Source organism: Borostomias antarcticus (genome assembly GCF_949987555.1).
Source record: "Borostomias antarcticus genome assembly, chromosome: 17".
Taxonomy (NCBI): Eukaryota; Metazoa; Chordata; class Actinopteri; order Stomiiformes; family Stomiidae; genus Borostomias; species Borostomias antarcticus.
This window is the reverse complement of record NC_140250.1, coordinates 8,124,015-8,147,578: the sequence shown is the minus strand read 5'-3', so window position 1 is coordinate 8,147,578 and position 23,564 is coordinate 8,124,015. Positions and strand designations below refer to the sequence as shown.

Below are 23,564 nucleotides of genomic sequence, written 5' to 3'. Positions count from 1 at the left end.
CTTAAGACTCACTTGTTTGCACTGGCTTTTGAGGCCTGATAGCCTACATCCCCTGTCCTGTTTTGTGTCCTGTCCTTTTATTGTTCTGTGATTATGTGCACTTTATTCTGTTTTTTGTTTTAGTTTATTTTATATATTGTACAGCACTTTGGTGCAACTTCGGTTGATTTTAAACGTGCTTTATAAATAAAGTTGACCTTGACCTTGACTGCACACCTTTCTCATCGTGCGTGTGTGTGTGTGTGTGTATGGGGTGTGATTAGTGCCAGCACACCATACTGAAACGCTTGACTTGCGCCTACTTAAGAAGACGCGATGACATCAAACGTCTAAACGCACGTGTATAATTTCCATTGACAAACAATGGAGAGACAGACGTCTCATAGCTGTAACGTACCTGTAACGCAGACGCTGTGCACATGTTGTTTACACGTATTGCGCATCGTGTGCGTGACGGCAACACTACAGGTTAGATGCGCCTCACATATGCGACACCAACACTACACATGACAGTTTGGTAAAATCATAGATGTACGTACGTACGTACGTCTTGTAATGTGTGCAGAAATTGCATAGCGACGTGTCAAACGTGCCAATGCCTTGCTAGCGCAGCAGACGTGTTAGCGGCCGCACGTGTAAGGTCAGTTGCCTTTAAATCATAGCTGGTTCTAATCTCGTCCTTGCCAATTGGTAATGCATTCTCAATAAATGGAATTCGCACATGTTAAGCAACTTGTTTTTAATAAAGCCTAATATCTGAATGACTCTTTCTTCGCAATTTAAAACAAATGTTCAGATACACGTGTTTCTTGTCAATAGAGGGCTATCTATTTCTAAATAAAATAAATCAAATGTAGGTAAATTACCAGATGTCGTTTTGAAGCCAAATTTTATTCAAACATTGGTCCACAAAAAAACACATATAGAATAATGTAAATTGCAAATAAAAATGAATCGAAATAAACAATAGGCCTACAGGTCTTTCTTTGGGGAGGAGGACTATGCCGTCAACTCAAGATGAGCTGGAGCGAGCGAAGACCCACTTCTGTGGTGGCGCGGGAAGGCCCAACGCTTCCCCAGACTGTAGGCTACCAGGTTGCAAATCGCTACCACTGTTTCAACTAATTTGTAACATTCAAAGCAATCACCTGATATTATAGAAATTATTAAATCAGTTGTGTAGTGTTCAGCTCAAATGAAACCATTTTGCAGTATCAATGCATTAATTTTTTTGCCTATAGGCCAGCCTACACCAGGCTGAACACTTTCAAAAGGCTATTTTTTTTTGCACAATAGGCCTATTATTTCGATTTATTTTTATTTGCACTGTTTATATACATTATTCGTGATTCATCAATGGAAAGCATGATTGAAAATATTGCTCGTGTTTCCTCCCTCACAGAAAAAGACTGTCTCATTCTCTCTGTCTCTCAGAGCGGGTCTCCTGGCGCGCGGCTATGTTGCGCAATACCTGCTTTGTGTTGCGCAATACCTGCTCCGAGAGCGAGTGAGACAGATATCTCTTCTGATATTTAGGAATAGCGGAATTAATAATGATTAAGTTGAGTCTTACAAGCCTAACATTTGGCAACGAACTATAGCAATACATGTGCTTCATTGTTTTTGATTTAGGTGATTGTCATCATTTTGCACATAATTATAACACATATCCTACATTATGCTACAAATATAAATTTAAATCACCCGCCTGCGACATCTGCTGACAGAAAAGAGCACTGCAGTCTAGACAGAAGGCCGAAATGTAAACATGTGATAAAAACGCTGATATCTAGGAAAAGTAATGAAAGGAGGGTCCTTGAATTTGATCGAGTGCAAACAATTATCATTTTGATTCACTTGGGTTCAAATTACCACCACTCGGTGCTTCTAGTGCTCGCAGTTAACACGTAAAGGCGTGTGCACGCGTGTTCTATGTTTTGAACGTTGGCACGGCACTTTTGACACGTCACTCCTAATTATGTGCATCAAATACCTGACACCTAACACTACACCTTATAGTTTGATCAAACGAATAAGCGTGCGTTTAGACACACGTTTGTGTGGTTTGCTAATATTATAGTGTGACGTGTGGAACGTGCCATGCCAACGTACGCAACAGACGTTTAAACGCCCGCACGTGTTAAGGCTGGCATGCCATGGTTTGACTCCTAAAACTGAAGCACATCTAGCATAATATTTTACAATGAAAAGCAAGGTCAATTTATAGGCTACACAGGACGCATAATTACGCACAGCTGGGATTGATAATCATTAGGCTATGGAGCCCATCCTAGTTGATTGTAGGCTAATTAGTGTAGCCTACACTCACAATCCCTTTTGCGCCATAGCCTACTGTATGTCAAAATACAAAATACATTCTTATACTATTATAGCCTACGTGTTTTGGTGCTGATCCTCAGCACCCCTATGCTACAGCTAGTTGATGATGCGCGCTCTTATTTGAAAATGTAGCGATAGTGGAGATAAAACGACACATATCTAGGAAAAGTTATGCAAGGAGGGTCCTGGAATTTGATTGAGTGCAAATAAATATTCTTAATTTTTATTCAATATGGACAAATGAGCCCCGCTCGCAGCTTCTAGTGCCCACTGACTTAACACGAGCGTGCATACGTTACATGCATGTGCGCAAAAGTGGCACGGCAGTTTTGATACGTCACCCTCTGAGAATGCGAGCGACTCATAACGCGTGCGTATATGCACGCCTATTAATCAGCTCGCCAAAGTACCTTTATACACGCAATGCAGGCGGCGAAAGCACTGAGTGTTTGTTACGCTGGCACGAATCACACCCCATAGTGTGTGTGTTAGGTGTGCACACGTGCCTGTATATGCGGCGTCCCTGCGTGTGTGTGTATACGTGAGTGTGTGTGCGTGTGTATGTGTGTGTGTCTGTGTGTGTGTGTGTGTGCGCGCGGATGTGTGTGCATGTGTCTCTCTTTCTTTCTCTCTCTCTATTTCTCTCTCTCTCTCTTTCTCTCTCTCTGTCTCAGTCCTGCTGATGATTATATGATTATGACAGAAGCGGCAGAAAGACAAATATGAATGTGCGGACACAAACACACACACACACACATGCAGACAGCAGATAGTAAGTAAGTAAGTAAGCTTTACAGTAATAAATTAAAATCAAAGGATGATGCGACTCCGCTTCCCCTGGTATAGTTGCAGCTGTGAGGCCCCTGAGGGCCCACAGTGATGGTTAACACAAGGTGAACAGCCGCTGTGCTCGGGGACAGAGAGAGTCCCCCCTCGTACCCGTCCCGCCACTTGAGTCTGAGAGGCAGAGCCTAAAGCCTGAGAGGCGGGCCTCATAAAAACACTATATTATTATTTTTTAATTTTTTAATTTCTTAAAGAGAACCGCACAGCTCTGTGAGATAATAGAAATAATTCCAGCACTTAAGATATGATCTTTACCCCCCCTGAACAAGTACCTCCTCTTTATAGACTTGGTTTGATCCGTGAGTTCTTAGGATCAGATCAAGAGGGAATCAGCAGACTCATGGAATTAATCTGACAGTGGGGACCAATGGCTGACATGCGTTGATTCACAACAGTGAAACAGAGTACTTCCTGATCTACAAAGTCATGATTATCAACGGCGCGGGCGATTACGCTGCCGTTTTGTACAGTAGCATGGGGTTTGACTGACATTTGTCGACAAAGGTACAACCATTAATTTGCGCGCCGGACTCCGGAGATTACACATGCTTTCACAACATTTTAAACTGAAAATTGTAACACGATAAAATATCTCTCGCTGAGCTGACACACCAGCGCTGAGGACGGCCACACACACGCAAGGACAGACAAAGAACATATTGTCCTCTCATATTCTCTCTCTCTCTCTCCCTCACTCTCTCTCCCCTCTCCCTCCCTCTCTCTCTCTCCCCCTCACTCTCATCTCCCTAATTCTCTCGTCCTCTCTCTCTCCCTCACTCTCTCTCCCCTCTCTCTCTCTCCTCTCTCTCCCCCTCTCTCTCTGTCCCTCACTCTCTCTCCCCTCTCCCTCCCTCTCTCTCTCCCCCTCACTCTCATCTCCCTAATTATCTCGCCCTCTCTCTCTCCCTCACTCTCTCTCCCCTCTCTCTCTCTCTCTCCTCTCTCTCCCCCCCTCTCTCTCTCCACACCCCTGAGTTTTGAACATGTATTTCTTCGCTGCCTTTACACTTGACTTGTTGCGTTGAATCGAAACACCAATTAATCCTGGGTGAGCCCCGGCCCCCATCGAGAGCGTCTCCATGCCCCGTGGGTGGCTTTTCTCCGGACTAACAACGTGCGTTCGCAAAGATTCTCTCCACAAACCGTTAGGGAGCCTCCGAGAGTTCGGTCGTGAGAGTTTTGTTTATTTTATTTCAAGTTTTGTTTATTTTATTTCACCTGACCAAGTGAGGTGATCCAGTAACATCGTAGAGAAGCATAACCAGATCCCCGTTCTTTGTTACCACGGCAGCTGAGCGGAGCCAGGCTACGAATCCATCAACGCCCCCCTTCTGGCGCTCTGTAATGGTTTGGGAAATGGCGGCCCTCCTCATTAGACGGGGCTACGGGGTCAGGAGATGTACGTCCAGTGAAACAGCGCACACACACGTTTCACACACACACACACACACACACATTTAGACAGTGTGAAACAGCTCGCCTAAGATGAATGGCGGACTGCTGAATGAAATGAACACAAACCAGCTGACCGGGTCCGCTCGGGATGTGAGTCATTCACCCGCCGGCAGCGGGGGTAGGTGACCGCGTCAGCGCCCGTAGAGCGCTCTCAGCCCTCCTCCTCCTCCTCCTCCTCCTCCTCCTACAGCCACCCTTAGACCGCTCTCAGCCCTCCTCCTCCTCCTCCTACAGCCACCCATAGAGCACTCTCAGCACTCCTCCTCCTCCTCCTCCTCCTACAGCCACCCGTAGAGCGCTCTCAGCCCTCCTCCTCCTCCTCCTACAGCCACCCTTAGAGCGCTCTCAGCCCTCCTCCTCCTCCTCCTACAGCCACCCATAGAGCGCTCTCAGCACTCCTCCTCCTCCTCCTCCTCCTCCTCCTACAGCCACCCGTAGAGTGCTCTCAGCCCTCCTCCTCCTCCTCCTCCTCCTCCTCCTACAGCCACCCTTAGAGCGCTCTCAGCCCTCCTCCTCCTCCTCCTACAGCCACCCATAGAGCGCTCTCAGCCCTCCTCCTCCTCCTCCTCCTCCTACAGACACCCGTAGAGCGCTCTCAGCCCTCCTCCTCCTCCTCCTCCTACAGCCACCCGTAGAGCGCTCTCAGCCCTCCTCCTCCTATAGCCACCCATAGAGCGCTCTCAGCCCTCCTCCTCCTCCTCCTCCTCCTCCTACAGCCATTGCGTGACGTGGGGCTCATTCTTGCAGAACTGAGAGACATTCTAGAGAATGTAAGAAAAAAAAAAGAAAGCTCCTTAATTACTGTACTAGAATAGAGCAAATCAACAAAAGCAAACGATTTAATGAGCTTTCATCTGGACACCCTGGCCTTGAACACAGTGGAATTCCAATTAGCATCATTCTAGGTGGTATTTAATAGCTTTCTTCATTAGGTTACTATGCAGCACATGGCCCTGAATTGTATCATTAAATGAGTTTGTCTGGTGAAAATGTGCAGTTGAAACATATCCCAGTGGTCCTCTGGCATTAAGGGAATACTGTGATGTTGGTAAATGAATGTAACCTTCGTACAAAATCATTCCTGTGATCTCTCGTATAATTGCGATCCAAATGTAGCTTTCAACACAACACTGTCCACCAGAAGGTCATCTGGTCATCTCCTTTCTTGATTGCAGTATCTGATTGTAAGCTTCCTCTGACATGAGAAAGGCAATAGAGTCTCTTGCAGAGTATCACTTGACCTCCAGAGACAAACCACCTACCGATAACATGCAAGAATGTGCTGAAATGTGCAAGTGTGTGACTTTCCAGGGCGTGGCGCTTGATAAGGGAGACAAATCACTAAGCTCCTCATCACTCCAGCACCCCTATTTACCCATTTTACTCTCTCTCTCTCCTTCGCTCTCTCTCTCTCCTTCGCTCTCTCTCTCTCCCCCACCTCCTCCCTCTCTCTCCGTCCAGCACCGCCAAAGTTTTTAAGAACCCCCAACGACCAAACGGGCGTGCAGGGAGGCGTGGCGTCCTTCATCTGCCAGGCCTCGGGGGACCCGCGCCCCAAGATCGTCTGGAACAAGAAGGGGAAGAAAGTCAGCAACCAGAGATTCGAGGTATTAGGTCTATTGTTCTGATGTAAAATGCTCGACAAGAAAATAACCAAAAAACGGAATGCTTCCACAGTGCTTTTGATGACCCCCCCCCATACCCACCCACAGCACCCCTCCCTCCCCCACCTGGCTCATTCCAACCCACCCATCCTGCGCCCTCCCCCTCCCTGGCCCCTGGCTTTGCCATCACGCATTAGCAGGCTCTAATAACTACACTGGGCGCCGGCTTTTTAGCATGCACGCCTTTTAATGAGCCAGGACACAGCAGCGAGCCGGGGACAGACTTGTAATTAAAGCGGGGAAAAAACACACACAACAAAAAAACCAGAAAAGAAACATTAGAGGAGAGGAAGAGAGAAACACGGCGTGTGACCCAGATGCCTACAGTACACTGTAGCGTCGAGCCGCCTTTTGTTTGCCTTACGCACCGCCGCGCCGAGAGAGAAGTCGGTCGTGGCCGTCGACGGCGCTCTTGCTTCGTGGCATCGGCCTCTGTCTGAATGTGTTCCCTCCCCCCCCGCTTGTTACGCCGCCTTCCATCGCCCCCCCCCCCCCCCCCCCACCCCCTTTCCCACCCTCCGCCCCATGACAAATAACACAGCATGTCTGACCACTGATAAGATTTAAATTAATTTCTGGTGCCATTCCCCGGGAGTATCATACTGCCACTCCCAACACCCTGTTTGCTTGCTGCAACAGAACAGCGACGGCTTATCAGGGCCTGGAACCCCCCCCAACCCCCCCCCTCCCGCCCGCTCCCGTGTCATCTTGCCGGCAGACATGCAATCTTATCAGAGTTCATCGCATTCTTGCGCCGTTCCATGTGATGAATGCTAACGCCGGATGCTACCTCTAGCTCCATACTGCCTCCGAGACGTGCCAGTTGCCGACCCCGCCCCCCCCCCCCCCCGCCACACACCCATCCCAACACTCAGCCGCCGTCTCATCACTAACAACAGACCCTGACTCCGCCCCCCTCCCCCTGCTCTCTCTTTGAATTGCAGTGGGGAAGGGAGTACTTACTCTACCATTCCACGCTATAACCATGAATGCCGAAATTGTAACCCTTGTAGCTTGGCCATGGAAATGTTGAGGTGTACTGGTGGGACTAACACACGGACTAACACACAGACAGACATTCTCTGAAGTGTACCCGACCTCTGAGGGTGTGTGCGTGCATGTGTGTGCGTGTGTGCGTGTGTGTGTGTGTGTGTGTGTGTGTGTGTGTGTGTGTGTGTGTGTGTGTGTGTGTGTGTGTGACAGAGTGAGTGCCAGTGAGAGAATCAGAGGTCCTCATGGGTCTGTCTTTGTATTTAAACCTAAACTTAAAAATTGAGTTACGATACAGGGCTTTCTAAAAACAGTGAGTATACAACATGTAGCATGCAAAGCTAGCTGTACTAGTTACCAAACACCTGTTTGTCAACATTTTATGTGTTGTCCGTCCAAAAACTATCAGTGCTGTCCTTTTTACCACAATCACATCATGGTACAGCAACGGTCCATCCCTGTCTATCAAGCCACATGTAATTGTTTGTGCTTGCTTTCTCTCATTGATATTCAATGTGATGCATCGTCGAGGGATAGTGTGTTGACTTTAAGAGTGGGGCATTTCCAAAATGGCTACATAATGTAAACGATTGACTGTAACAAAGTAATTCTTTCTGGCCATGATAAACATTCCCATTCTTAAAGTTAGTTGGCCACTGGTTATCCTCACAATAGTCGATTGAATATGCAAGATCAATTCACACACGAGCCCTGGTTAATGTTGGGGACCAAAGATCTTGTTACTTCATTTAAATGAATTCATTCATTTTTGAACACACCCCACTGAAATCATCAAGCGGACTGGCTACTATGCCAAAACTACACAGGTTGTACTTTAGCAGTACTGAAAACATTATGGGCACAAGTAACATTTGTACAGTATAAACGGGCCCAAGGTCACAAATATGGCCTTCCTTGTTAGCATGCTACAGACATGACAAACATAGCCCAATATATCTCTCAAAAACTGCTCTCAATACTTTTTTTTTTATCAAATGACAAACCAGATCAAGTTAAATGAGAACATGTGAGTTGTGGGAGCAGCAGCTTGCGTGGTCCTTGTCTCCATCAGTGTGGTCGGCCACAGTGTCTTCACGAGAGGATGACGCGTGCTCAGCGCAATGTCCCTCAACAACTGGGAACAAAAAAAACTCCTTTAACATATCTTGTTTCTTGCACCTGCAGGTGATTGAGTTTGACGACGGCTCTGGTTCGGTGCTGAGAATTCAGCCCTTGCGCACGCCCCGAGACGAAGCCATATACGAGTGCGTCGCCTCCAACAGTGTTGGGGAGACGAGCGCGACCACCAGACTCACAGTTCTACGTGGTAGGTGCCCAGGAAACAAACCAAACACAAAACTCTGATAACTCTTGTTCCTTAGCTATCAACAGCTGCTCAACAGGTAAGATAGTATTTGTTTCCTGTCTGATATGAATTATTTGATTTTCCTTTTCCTTGCTCTTGCAAAGCTCAAGATCAAATCTCAGACGTGCTGAATACCTGACTCCCCTCACGTTCGACTGACTGACTTGATTAGGCATAGTCCATTAGCCATTTAACGTTTTGTTTTTTGTTTTTGTTAATGCTAAATCAATTTACTTATTTGCATACAGTTTCCTGACACTACAATTACTACGCAGTTGATATTATGCAAATTAGCATCATTTTCAGGCCCTTGGAGGTTTAATGGAAAGTGAAACTGAATCAGTCATTTTTCACCTCTCCATCAGTTTTCATATCAAGTGGAATCAACTACCTAGGGATAGGGTTAGTGTGAACGCTTTGTGTATGTGCATTATACTACTAGAGATACATATTAGCACCAGTTCATAAATTAGTTTATACTAATGTGAAGATATTTCCATGCAATTTCCTGTGTTCCCACATTCACATTTCATCTTGCTAGTTCAAACCAGTTTTCTTAACACCCGTTTTCATAACACGTTGTAGAGCTCATTATTGTTCTGTTGACTCCCCTTTTGGAATATGCAGCCTGGGAAACTGGTTGCCAAAGATGAAGTCAGTCAACGGCGCCATTTCCACAACGCGCCGTACCGCTGAAACAAAATATTTATCTTGATTACACACAGCATGGGCGGATGCGAGCTCAATGGGCTGCGCGGGCATCTCTGTGAAACACGACTTGTTAGCCTCTTCAATGGAGAAAATGGCTTTAAAATGCCTCGGGCTGCCTGAATGCGGCATATTCCATTATGCGTCACAATTACACAACATGGCAAATGAGTCCCTATTGAGTGGAGGAGCTCCCACCTATAGAAAAGAGCTGTCTCTGCGGCTCCCTGAAGCATTCTGCCCCCCTCCCCCCCCCCGCCCCCAACCCCCTTATCTCCTCAACAAGCCAACAAAAGACCCCTAGCGCCGTCGCCGGGGGGAGGCTGAAAGGGAAAGGTGACGAATTCTCATCAGCAGCTCCTCTGCTGTTTACGCTGCAGCACAAAGAGCGTGCGTGCGTGTCTGCGTCCGTGCGTGCGTGTGTGTGTGTGTGTGCGTGCGCAAGATGGAGAGAGAAGAGCCACGTTCACAATAGCGTGCACGCTTACACGCACACGCGCGAGGGAGGAGAGTGTCATTCCATCAGCTTCATGGAGGCCGTTCCTCTGAGCTCAGCAGCTGCGGCATTACCATGTTGATTACCAGTCCATGCCTCCCTGCCTTAATCTTCTCCTTCCCCATCAGGGTATCGAAGATGAGAGAAGCCCTATCTTCCTCTGCAAAAAAAGAAAATAAAGATACTGTTATCTGTGTTACAACGAAGTGTGCTCTTCTCAAGCTAGGATAGAGCTTCTCTCTCTCTCTCTCTCTCTCTCTCTCTCTCACTTTGTCGCCAGCTGTCCCTATCCAGCCAACCGCACCCCTTTTTTTTACTCTTGGCTCTCTGCTTTCTGTCTCCCCACCTCTGCTTTGCGGCATTCTCTATGAGCCTGTCCTGCTAAGCGCTTATTGCACTTTGTTATATGATTCACTTATAGACTATAGGGATAGCTAACACACAATGGCCGACATAATGGCAGACAGTCACACACACACACACACACACACACACACACACACACACACACACACACACACACACTCATGAGACAGGCGATCCGTCAAAGTGCCCATCAGGACTCCAGTTGTAAAGAGATGGACATATACTGTACAATCATACTAGTTTGCACATATGAGTTTAACACGCACGACTTCACCGGTGCTTATATCATCCAAACGTGAACAATAAAGAAAAACATCATGACCCATGCAGTCACAGAGTTGAACAGTAACATGATTTATTTTTGCAGGACTCTCATGTCTTATTCACAAGCTCCACTGAGTCGGAAAGGGCGTGCCCATCGCAAGGCTCTGTTGAGAACTGTGGAGGGTCAGCTATAGTTTGAGGGTACTTTGAGGACAAAGAGGTCACACAAAGAATGCATTATACATGATCGAGAAGCTTGAATGTGACCCTTTTTTTTCTTCTTCATCTGGCGGTGTTCCAAAAATACTGAATGATGTCCTTTAGGAGCAGTTTTACAATAAAAAAAGGACTTCAAAACTGTACGAGGAATACTTATTTTGACAAGGCATTTGTCACGAAATGTGCGCTGAGGACAAATGAACCGAACCTCTCCAAAAGTCCTCTTTTTCTGCTAGTCTCATGTCTGTCGCCATAGCCAGGCGCTCGGTGACATCCCTTTTCTTCTTGTCCTCATCCGAGGGGCCACGCTCGCCCAGACACAAGAGAGAGATCAGTAAGTGCATGAAGACACCGCTAATATACTAATACATAAAGTGACTGCTCATTTAGATCACTCGGGGTCCGACAGGCTGTGTGCGTATGTGGTGTGTGTGTGTGTGTGTGTGTGTGTGTGTGTGTGTGTGTGTGTGTGTGTGTGTGAAGCATCTGCCGGCGGTGCTTCTAGCCGTCCATAAAGGAAAGGTTCATTGTGGCAGTTGCCACGCCATGAGGAGAGGGTGCTGGAGGTGACGGATCCAGACTGAGCGGTGTATTAGCATTTGGTTGGGACCGGGCTTGATAGGAAACGCCATTAGTAATGAACTTCTGGGCTTAGGGAAGTCATTTGCATGAAAGGCGTAATGATGTTCCTCGCCAAATCTACTCTCCCAGCGTTTGCCTATTGTGTTTCTTACCCCCTCCTCCTCACTTTTGATTAAGTTTCATGACTTTAGTCATATTTGTTATGCATGTTTCAAGTCAAAGGCGTCAGATTTGGGGGGCCGGAATTGGAAAGGGAGGGGGGGGGGGGGGGGGGGAGAGAAATTAATATACTGATATCAGGAGTTTGATTAATGTGTGAATTTAAACAATGGCTGAATTCCTCGCAGGCAGAGCGTGAGACTTGGTCAAGGTCATAGGTTCAAGCCAGGGCACAGCTAAGCATTTCTGCTACCTGTATCCTGTGCATATGACAAATAAACACATATTTGATTTATTTAGGGGTCCTTGCAGGGTACAGTATGCGAATGTGTTCCGCAGGGCACCAAGCAGGAGACAAGGTTGTCATCCAGAGGTGGAACTAGATCAGCCAAGACAGAACATCAGCCAAGCGAGTGGAACCATCAGTCGGTCATCACAACTCTTTATCCTGTTCAATACCCGATGGACATAGCTATTCACAGAACTGCAGTTGTATCCAACCACAGATCTTTCTGCAGCAACGTCATGATGTTTTGGGGTCTACTGGGACATGGTCGTGATTCAGGAGGTTGACCCGTGCTCATATCCACATTATACTGTCAACACACATTTTCTTTACTGCTCTCGGAGGCGTACAGAGTTCTGCAGATGTGTGCAACTCGACAGAGAGGAGGAAATAGATGCTCGCTCTCCTGTGACAGAAAAACATTGTGTGTCGTTTCCAGAAATACCTTTTTTCTCTTTTAAAGGGAGGAACCCTTTATTAGTCTAGTATAAGAATAGCCTTTATTGACAAAACAAAATATTTGACCTTCTTCCATATTTACCTATTGAGACTAAACTTGCTGTCCAAAGCACCCATGACAGGAGTGTGAACAGCGATGATCCTTGTGCGCTCCAGCATGTCTGCGGTACAGTACTGCAGTACTCTACTGTCATCTGAATTTCAATGTCGACTGTTTTTGATGCCATCTTATTTCACATTTGTTCTCAAGATTGCTCAAGCCAGACTCTCTTTGTCTGAGGCCTGACGTCGAACAGGAACAAAACATTACATTGATCGAGTGCTCAAATTGCTCGGGAAACAAATTGCGGTGTCAGCTGTCTTGGACTGAACAGGGGACACAGTGGGAGAGAGGCAGGTGGCCTTTATGAAATAGCTGTGCCCGAGACTGCTGGCTTGCGTAAGGCAATGCAGAAGGGAGCATAGGGGGACCAAGAGCTCACACACGACTCTCCTTGGTTTATACCTGGAAAGTCCTATAAGGGCCAAGACCTGCGCCTCAACACGGAACTCTCAATTGTGCTGCAAAAAAAAAAAAAAAGAAAGAAAGAAAAAAGTTTTTTTTTTTTTTTTTTTCTCTCTCCAGGCGCAGGCCTTTGGGAACATGCTGACTTGTCGTACCACCCCCCTGAGCTCTCTTCCAGGGGACAAATATGAGAGAATTATAAAGTAGCTGAGATGGCATTTTATATCTGGAGGGAGTTCTATGACCCTCTTCCATTCACACCTTTCCAGATCCCCCTTCAAATCTAGTAGATGTGTAGCATGCAATCTCATTTTCCTATACTATAGCAATGCAACCCCATTCTTCCTGGTTCCCCGTAGTTGTGCAACAGGTGCTGGGTAGAGCAGTAGCTGCTTATTTGCCTTGGTAGTACCGGGCAGTCATCGTTCCAGCTGACGCAGGATATCTAAGGCCCCCATTTGAGGTATAATTATACTGTCTGGATTTTTCCCTCAGGATTACCAGTTGATTTTATTGTTTTAAGCATATCACCATGTGAATATGATCTGATTGTCCTCCAACGTTGAATCAACTCTTCTATAGATACTATGTTGCTTGCACGTTTTTCAATGAACTACCAGCCTGTGGCTGTAAAATTTAGTCAATGCTGCACCCATAAATCTGCTGGCCATGGGAGGAGACCCATATTAGCTTGACGCTACTCTCCCCTCAGTTCGACATCTCTGCACTCTCATACATCACAAAACTGGAACAGATAATGACAAGTTATTTATGATTGTAATTAAAAAGATTGAGTCGACTGTCCTGAAAAGAAATTGATCTTGGTGCTGAAAATTACTCCTTCCTACATTTTTCTGTGTAATTAATTGAGGGAGGGGGGTCTGTTTTTGAACAGTGCAGAACGTCCAGAGAATAAGAAGCCTGAGTGGTGTTTAGCTAAGAATTATCCAGCCTGCTAACAAGATGGATGCTGGGTTTCACGGTCCGGTAGAGAGTATGAAAACATCTGCTGGAGCAAACAAAGGGATGAGGATAGCAGCCAGAACATGATAGATAACATGGCGGCCTCGCTGGCTGACTATTTGTTTTAATAGAAGTAAACACGGCCCCCTATAAAAGAATCATTATTGATTCAGAATGATGAGGCCTGTTTTCTGCCCTTAGCAGTGCCCTCCGCAATGACCTCCGCTGTTCAGAAATGGTGGTGCAATTAGTTGCTTAATGATTTGAAAATGCTAATGTTATGTCGTTCCTCCTGGTAGCAGCAATTTTACTTGTAAATTACCACAAAATCTTTTTAGAAAATATTTTTAGGCAATTAGAAATAAAATAAGAAATCTGACAAATGGCAGATAGAATACATGGTTTATTCATGTGTCTCTTAGGAAGAAACAACAGTCAATAAATCCTGTTATGACTCTTCATTTCACTTACATAGTGCCTTCTTGAAAAGACGTGACATACTGCAGGGGTGAACCATTTCACAAATTATACTCACAAAGTTACGTTTACAAACTTTTCCAGCAAATCCTCAGTCGTGAGAACATTGTGTAATGGACCCCTGTGCCATGCTGTCATCAAAGGACTCGTTAAGTGATTAAAAACAGCTCAATCATTTCAATTACCCCAATTAACTGTGTAGCTCGCCTGCTTCTCCCGACCTAACGCTGGGAGAAGGCTGCGCGCAGGCGCGATGCTAAGTGGCCACCAGTCTTGACGACCCCCCACGAAAAGAGGAGTATTGTGGGGGATTTATTTATCATAATCGGGGAACATTCTGTGAGTGAGGTTTGGCTCAAGGGTGGGGGGGGGGGTGCTAAAATGGGAGTGCATTAGCTTGAACCAGGAAGTCAAGGGGTGCTAATGCAGCCACTTTGATCTCTGCTGCACTAGACTCATTTTCTAGTAGATTAATCGGGCACTTCAGGGTCACTCCTAATGCATCTAATGATGCTCTCCAGAATCTTGCCAAGTCCGGCTGCAAGGGTACGTGCTGATTAAAGCCAAACAACTTTGGGGTAAAGAGATTAACTAGTGGGATAAAGCATACGGTTTGGTAGCCATATTTTAATTTTATCCGATAAGCCAGTGTTCTTTTGTACAGTGCTCATAAAAATGGATTTATATTTTAGTGCATTTATATGTAGTTTTATTGTTATTTTTTCCAATAAGCTTAGGGTAATTAGTTACCAGGACTTCAACTTCACCCGGCAGGGGTTGAACACCATCAGGCTAGACATAGAGACTCAAGACTAATGTGTTTAAAGTAGAGACGTCATCCCAAGTCCAAGAACCCAGACACCCCAATTTCTGGGACTTTTAGAACAAAGGCTGCCACATTGAAGACCACTGAAGCAATTCTTCTCTGTCAAGGCCTACTGGGAGCCTACATGTCCCTTCTGCCAAACACTAGCTTCAGTAGTAACTCTTCTTCCTCCAGTCAAGCTCCAGTCATTTCAATAATTCATCACCACTGTAGATTTTTCTTCTTCTGTCAGCTCGTGCCATAAACAGAGCACAGTCATTCTCAGGCGGAACATGGATTTGTATGAAGCTAGTTCACACTGACATTCATAGTGTATGTCATCTGGAGTATACATTGGATGCCACCATGCCCGAACTGAAGAGCCCTGAGCCAAGTCTTATAAAGATCCCTTGGCAGTCCCTCATGCTAAAACGCTAAAGTGGTCAAAGTTTACGGTCTGGAAGTTCTGACATTTGTGGGAATGGTTTACTCTCAGAATTGAAGAAAGGGTATATTTAGTTCCTCTATGTAGAAACCGGCTGTAATACTTAACTGCCAGAGAAGCAGTAAATTGGCAATGTTGATTCGTAACTCCAAATGAGACCTTTTCTAAATCCGCTCTCTACTGTACATAAAACGTGCCAAAACTATTTTTCAGTGCTTTATTTTTATTTAATATAAATAATCAATAGCATTTTGCTCGTCTCGCATCACAACATTAGATGGCTCTTTGACCAAACTGACCGTCTGTTTGTGAATGCGAGGTACATGAAGACTAATGTAGCAGAGCGACGTCTCACCGGTCAGCCTTCTGTCCGGTAGTGACGCTCACCTGCTCTCCTATGAGCCCCTGAACCCCTGCTGAGACCACTTCTGGACACGGTCCTGTATCATTTCTCCTTTGCCAGAGTTAGCATGTTGTCTAGCTAGAGCAGGTAACCCTGTCCAGCCTACTACAACATTATATAGGTAAAAAAGGATGCCATGAGACTTTATTTCTTGGTCATGATTGTGTCCCTTACTAAGCTCCAAAGGTGTGCAATAGAGGATAGATAGATGATCATCTTTTCATTCAGCTCCAGACTTTCCAGTGGAGATGGGTCAGGCAATCAGGAAGTCTTTATGTATAGGAAAGCAGTGCAGCCATGTTCATGTATTCCTCATGTCCCTCTCTCTCTCTCTCTCTCTCTCTCTCTCTCTCTCTCTCTCTCTCTCTCTCTCTCTCTCTCTCTCTCAGAGACAGAAATAAGAGAGAGAGAGAGAGAGAGAGAGACTTCCATCTTAAGGTTTGTGTTTGGCAAATAGCTCTGGGCGTTGTTGAGGTTTCTTCTGCCTCCTCTGAATATTGCTAATCACAACAGAAATGCTGCCGATGGCAGATAAGATGATATGGGGGAACTTTTCTCCACCCTAAATAAACAAGCAGCTGTTTTCAGAAGCAAATGGATTAATCGCTCAGGGTAACATCCAGCTAATGGACCCAAACCCTGAGCAGCGGGACAGAGACAGAACGAGGCGGAATTGGACGGACAAATAAACAAACAAAACAACAACAAAAACAAGTGGAGGAAAGATTCAGAGATTTTAGACAGAGAGAGAGAGAGAGAGAGAGAGAGTGGAAGGACAGACAGGGAGGGAATGAAATAAATCTCTCTCTCTCTCTCTCTCTCTCTGCTCCCCCTCAGACCAGTACATCTGGCTGAGGTGATGAGTAGCCTGGAGGATGGAGGGGGGAGCGTTTGAGCGTAAACGCAACTCTGTGGCCCCGCCCTGTCTGCCTCAGTGCCTGCCTGGCCAGGAGATCCTCCTCCTCCTCTCCCCTGCCCCTCCTCGGCCTGTCCGGCTTCATCTCTCCTTTTCATCTCTCTCTTCATCCATCCGTTTCAGCCTGCCTTCCCCCGGGGGTGTCCAACACACTCTCTCTCTCTGTCTCCGTTTCTCTTTCTCCGCCTCCCTGATTTCTCTCTCTCTCTCTCTCCCCTCTCTATTTCAATCTCTTTCTTTCTCTCTCTTTCTACCCGCTCTCTCTCTCTATCCTCCCTCCCTCTTCTCTCTCTCTCTCTATCCTCCCTCCCCCCCCCCTCTTCTCTCTCTCTCTCTCTCTCTCTATCCTCCCCCCCCCCCCCTCTTCTCTCTCTCTCTCTCCCTGCTCCACTCCCTGTGTTTCCATGTATGAATGTAGGGGATATCAGGAATTAGTTGATTGTATGGCAGGAGAAGGTCATTACTCAATCGAACACGTGTCTCTCAATTAATCCGAGCAAAGGTAGTGGACAACCTTAGGGAACGGACAAAATTCATCATTTCCCCTCCATGTTTCTCCTGAAGGAGGACACGCATTGCGCGACCGTGGCTAATAACGGCTAAAGTAATTGGTTGTCAAATGGCACATTGGTTAGTTTTAATTATGTCCTATGCCTAATTAAAAGGAAACGGTAAACGTCAATCCATTTGTGCTCACTTAAAAGGGGCACACGGTAGATATCAGAGGGACATAATAGTTTCAGATTTACAGTAGGTGGAAAGAGGTGCCGTCCCTTGGACTTGAGCTACAGTGTACATGAGTGCTTCTCAGCGTGACCTGCGTATATCTTGGTAATATACCGGTACTATTGTTGATACTATTTATCGTTTATTACCTCACATTTCTAGAAGTGAGAGGCTGCTGGGTCTTTCTAATGGGCCTTTCATATCAGAAGAGAAATTCTCCATCACAGCATTGACCACAGTCAGCGTTTGTGAACGGTGGTGAATCCTGCAGTGAAAAAACCAGGGCAGATTTTTTACCGTTAGCAATTATCTGTTCCAAACCTCGCACTGACCCAGAACTGCTCCCCCAACTTCTTAACTGTTGAGTTTCTGGTGTCAGTCGGAGTGAGGGATGGCCTGGCGTGCTCATCTGTGAAGGAGGTTATGGGAAATCAAGCAGCCAGTGAGTAATTGATTGACTCTGCGATGGAGACTCAAGAATCGGAGGCATTAGTGAGGGTGTTTTAATAGAAAATGTAAAAAGAAATATTTGAATTAATTATAGCATCTCAGAGAGGATTAATAAAGGAAACAATTGATGCAGTGAAAGGAGGAGAGGATGCAATTTTTCCCCCAGACAGGCTGGGGGAGACCCATGGTCAGAGTGCTCTCTACCTCTCCATCTTCCTCTCCCTCCCCTGTTTTCCCCATCTTCTACCTCTCTCTCTATTTATCCCTTCAATCCGTGAGAGGAATTCCAGTGCATGCATATGAAAAAGGATCCTACGCCTTCTTGTCAACCCTGATGCATTGGGATCGTTGATGAAGAGACTGGAGGCAGTTTCTCAACCAGGGTTGCGTTTGACCCTCTGAGGGGGCGGGGGGGGGGGGGGGGGTGACAGTTACTTCCAGCAGCTGTTTGAGAGTCCCTCCACTGTGACACTCGGTCTCCACAATTTTCTCAAATTGAATTTAATGCGCCTACAAATTAGCACACACACACACACACATATACATTATTTTCCAAAGCTGGCTTCCCAGGCCCTTTATTCTGAAGTCACTGTTACATGACTGTACATGGACTAGTACAGAAGAGTATCTAGATGTACACACACACTCTGTCTCTGTCACTACTCACCAGGTTCTGTCAATAATGCTCGAGAGAGAGAGAGAGAGAGAGAGAGAGATTTTGATTTGATTTTTAACAAACCATTAATTAACAATATTCAACAAAACACATGCTCATGGGTGTCACAATCCACATATAAGCACACCAACAAAATATAAAGAGAGAGAGAGAGAGAGAGAGAGAGAGAGAGGGAGAGAGAGAGAGGGAGAGATAGATCTTTTTTTCCTTCCCTCCCTGTCTGTCCTTCCTCTCTCTCTCTCTCTCTCTCTCTCTCTCTCTCTCTCTCTCTCTCTCTCTCTCTCTCTCTCTCTCGAGGATTATTGACAGAACCTGGTTTCCGGGTAACTTCCCCCGTCGGTGGAGACTACATCTGTTTCCCTCTCTGAGGTAACTGGGTCAGGGGCTTTCATGACAAACTTGAAATGTTCACTGATTCTCTAAATCCCATGGGATTACCCAGGGCATGCAGGTCCTGCGTGGAGTAGCTTTCCTCCCCCCTCTCCCTGGTCTAGCCACAGCGTATTAGCCATGATGCGTCAGAGTCTATTGGACACTTTTTTTCTGTACAGGTTGTTCCACAGAGGTTTACCCCCCGAGGACAGCCAGCCGCGCACTACATCACACACTCCTGCCAGAAAACCAACACTCAAAAACCCCCTGCCTTCAATTCAAAACATTTTCATTTGTGGTTGAATCAAGCCTGAATGATAACTTTAGGAACCCCCCCAGCACCACCCCCACCCCCACCCCCACCCCCACCCTCCCCTCGTCTTCCTGGCAGTTCCCAGTCTATTAAAGGTGGGATAGGTAGTTTGCTTTTGGCTTTATTTGGTCAAATTGGCATTTTATTTTATTTTATTAAATTCATGTTTGCAGTGGAGCCAAAGGCCCACTGAAAAACGGCAGTATTTTACAATGAATAAAAAAGTAAAGAAGAAAACACACAATAACTTAGCATATACAAACAACTATAAAGGTTTAAAATATTTCAGGGTAAAAACAAAAGCAAGGAAAGGTAGCAATCACTGTAGCTATGCTATGCTTGGCATGCATTGGCATGATATCCTTTCAGCTATCAGTAACAGAAGTGCTCTGAGAATAAACTTGGATCTCCGTGTTTACCGCTGCCTCTGTATTTTGGATTGACAGAATGCACCGCACCCGAATGTTTTGACCAATCAGGGTCTCTATCTCGCCACACCTACCAGTCATGTTTGGAGGGAGGGACTACATCATGATTGACGGGAGGGAGGGGTTTCTTTTGAAAAAGATGACCAATCGGAGGCCTTGTTGACGTCAAACTACCTACCCCACCTTTAAGTGATGGTTTTGAGCAGTGCGTCTGCCGGAGCGGCCCTTTGATGCCAGGCAGCTTACTAGGGGGGGGCGGAGTCAGTGGGAGAAGATGTCAGGTGATCCGTTGTCTTGGGCTGGGCCTGGGCTGGACGCCGCGTGCCTACAAAGCTGGATCGCGATGTTCCAGTAAAATTACAAAGACGACAGGCCCTATTTCGGCCGCGGAGTTCGACGCCCACAAACGTCATTTCAGAACCGACGTCGCACGCCGTACGTAATCAAGTGAATATGGAGCAGGATGCTAGTCGGTGTTCTGCTCTGACTTTGAGATCCAGACTCTTGGCGGTCGGGTCCCTCTCCGTGGATCGGCTGCACCTGCCCCTTGACGCAGATATTCGCCCCCCCCGTCATGTCAAAGGTCACTCACTTTTGCTTGCATCCCAGGTGTTCTAAGTATTCCTTCCAAGGTGGGACACTGAGGCCTTCGAGGGATTCCGTGGCGGTAGGCGGGTTGTGTGGCGGCGTGATTGGCATTCTTTCCTGCTCCGTCTTTAAGCCAGCCAGTTTGTTGACAGAGGCTCGTCCCGGAGGATTGCGTTCGGCTGGAGACACTTGCACTTAAGTGCTATCAGCGAAGACAAGTCGATTGACACACCGCTATAGCCACCTCTCCCGGCGGTCAATAACCATTTACCTCGACGAGCTCTTAATCTCTTCGCGTGGTGCAAACAAACCACGCACACACGCACACACACACACACACACAATCCACATGAAGAGTCAGCTGCACCCCTCTTATCAGTGCCGATGTGTTTAAATGCTCCATTTGTGTGACATGGTCTCTGCACACTATTGCCAGGGCGGCGATGGGACATATGTGTGAAAACAACTCGTCAGCAGTTTGAGGTCATTAGCGCTGCTTTATATTGTATCATTTGCTCATCTTCTCTCCACCCGACATCCCCTACCCCCCCCCTCCTCCCCCCACCCCGCCAAACTCCCCCACCCCTGTTTTATTGTTGGCTTCCGCACCTGTTTAGTTTGACATATGCAGCCAATTCATCTAAAGGAAGCCCTTAGGCCACAATTCATTTCATTGATGGTTTTCCTTGGCCAGGGTTTCTCAGAAAGGGTGAATGGGGACTGAGAAACCTGACTTCTGGGAGATGCATAAATGGCTGAGGGAGGGGGAAAAGGCAACGTTGTTGGCAGGCGTTACTGAACACTACGGTTTGAAAGGCAAAAAGGAAGCTAATTAAATCACACTCAACCATCTGTGTACTTTGTCGTGTGGCAAATTATAACTCAGTACAGTACAAGCAAAATGTTTCTTCGCCCCAAGATTAAACATTTCAATACAGGAAAGTTCACCTCATGTTAAATGTTTACGGGCCCAGAATGCTGGATGGAAAGGTGGCAGACACAGCTCTGTTTTGTTCATAGCGACGCTCTCTCGGAGTGAGCAGACTCGGGGTGGGGTATTTGAAGCAAGCTGTCTGCAGCTGATAAAGCGAGGTGTGGTCCAGATTTAGGCCTGTCATCCTTGATGTGCTTGACGGTAGAAGATCTCCTCTTAGCACGCTGGGACCTGTCGCTTGTGAGTGGCGCGCGGGAAATGACTAGAGGGAAGTGGAAAGCGGAGAGACAGACAGAGTGATCAGGCAGGGAAACGAGAGCAAATGTCGTCATGGAATTGGCACAAAATAGAATTGCTGCCCGCCTTTGTTAATCAAGAGCTCTTGCACTTGGTCGAGTAATTTTGTTAGAGTGAAAACAAAAGTGTAATTAACAGTTCCCTCTCATACGCCAAAAATAAAAAGGTAATTGAATGCATCAGTTGAACGGGGGCAGTGGAACATTTAGTTGGGCCGCTGTGGATTGGATGTATTAACTAGTTTTGTACTGAACTTTCTGGAAATTGTAAACACTTTGTCAAATTAGAGTGAGCACAAACTGGAAGATGCTCTCTAAACCGGCTCACTGTGGACCACATTTCAGTGTTCTAGTTCAGGAGCAAACTGAATGAACAACTGATTTCCTTTTTACAAAAGATGCCACAAGCACAAAAGCTTTTTTGATTTCCTTTAATGGGACAGCTCGGTCATGTAACGCCACTAGGTCACAGGCTATTGAAATAGTGGCCCTGGCATCAATGGCTTCTGCGTGGGGCATGGTCTTCCTTGTTGAAAAATAATTTTGCCCACATCCTGCGTTCTAGGGCTTATGGTCAGTTATTAAATACATCAGTCATCCTCACATTCTTACATCATCTTTTTTCATCCACAGCCCACAGACCTCATCCCCTCTATCCAAGGACAGGGTTGGTTGGATGATTTGGACACACCATTTCACCTGCCAAGACTGTCTGTATTAAATCCGTTCTGAAGTCAAAGGACTCAGTATTTTACCCTCCGCCTTGTTGTGTGTGCTGCATGCCTGCTCTTGTAGGTCAGTGTTGTCTGACGCCCATAAAGCAGCAGGTCTTAATTACAATTAGTTGAGTTAATGAATGCCCTGTCAGCAAGGCGAGCCACACACACAGCAGGCCCTGGTCCAAAAGAGATACTTCATTAACGTTTACATTTTTCATGTAGAATTCTTCATGTTCCAAGTCTGTTTCATGCTTCATTTTGCACTTTGTTCACATATTCTAATCAACAGGCATGAACTGCCTGTCCCTGAGGCGATGGATGCAGCTTTGTATGACTTCGGAAGGAGAAGAGCACACTAACTTACGCCTGTCACTCCGGGGGCCATGTTTGGTGCCCCCTTTTTGTGCTGGATGAAAAGCTCATCTCAGGGTGAGACCGAGGAGAAGAGGAACAGCCCCTATGCTGGGCGCGCTGTGCACACGCTAGAGGCAGAGAGAAATTACAGAGCGATGCATGTCTCACTTGAAGGGCAACCCGACATCCTCGCATCCCAATAATCCGCCGCCTCCAGGCGGGGGAAGGGATTCCCAGACAGCAATGGCGCCTTGGCACGCCTTTTTCTCCGCTGGCCTGTGACAGCTTCTTTAACGAGATTTTATCCGCTCATAAGCGTCCAACACAAATATATCTTATTATGGGCTGCGGGGATTTGATTTTGTCCCCCAAAGAATAACCTCAAACGCGGGGTGAAAAGTCTAGTTCCGCTTGGAAGAAAGTGGCCCGGCTGAAACCAATCCTTGTGCAGCGGCACAGAAATAAAGCCAGAAGGTTTACGCCTTCATGGCTTCAGTTTGGGAGTCCACCATGACAAAGGCTTATTTTTCTCCTCAAATCCCTTTGTACTTATTGGGTAATTTCAGAGTTGAATGTGGTGTGAAGGGAAAAAAGAGCAGATCCCTAATCTTATTGTATTTGGAGTGATGTGATGTCTGCCAGATGTACAAAATGTCCTGTTGCTACTCCCATAAGATCAGTCTTTCTTTCATGAGTGTATTGACTGTAGTTAGCAATAGATACATCATCGAGCTATTTGAGCACCCAAAGCCACACAGGAAGTTCACACTTCAACTTCCCGTCTGCGTCAAATTCGGTCAGCGTTGACAGGAATTTATCGGTGGAGGCAGCAGTCTCAACCACTGAGTTAATCTTCTGTCAGCATTGAGTAAATGTCAAGCGCTAGCTAGCAGACATCCAGAGCCGAGTGTGACTGCGCTGTCACCTCGCTGTGCTAATGAAACGCTCCCCATAGAGATAACCACATTAGCCCACACAACTCTCTAAACATGGC

At 46.4% G+C, this 23,564-nt stretch overlaps 1 protein-coding gene across 4 annotated transcripts in view; it reads left to right on the top strand.

The window, feature by feature from the left end:
• LOC311320015 (receptor-type tyrosine-protein phosphatase delta-like) overlaps positions 1-23,564 on the top strand; it is a gene marked incomplete at both ends in the record, with an annotated part of 124,398 nt that overhangs the window by 29,227 nt on the left and 71,607 nt on the right. For all 4 annotated transcript variants that reach the window (XM_084451651.1, XM_084451650.1, XM_084451652.1 and 1 more), the window contains 2 exons: positions 6,103-6,248; positions 8,481-8,622. In XM_084451651.1, the coding sequence (XP_084307777.1) occupies positions 6,103-6,248; positions 8,481-8,622 (288 nt within the window). The remainder of the gene's footprint in view (positions 1-6,102; positions 6,249-8,480; positions 8,623-23,564) is intronic.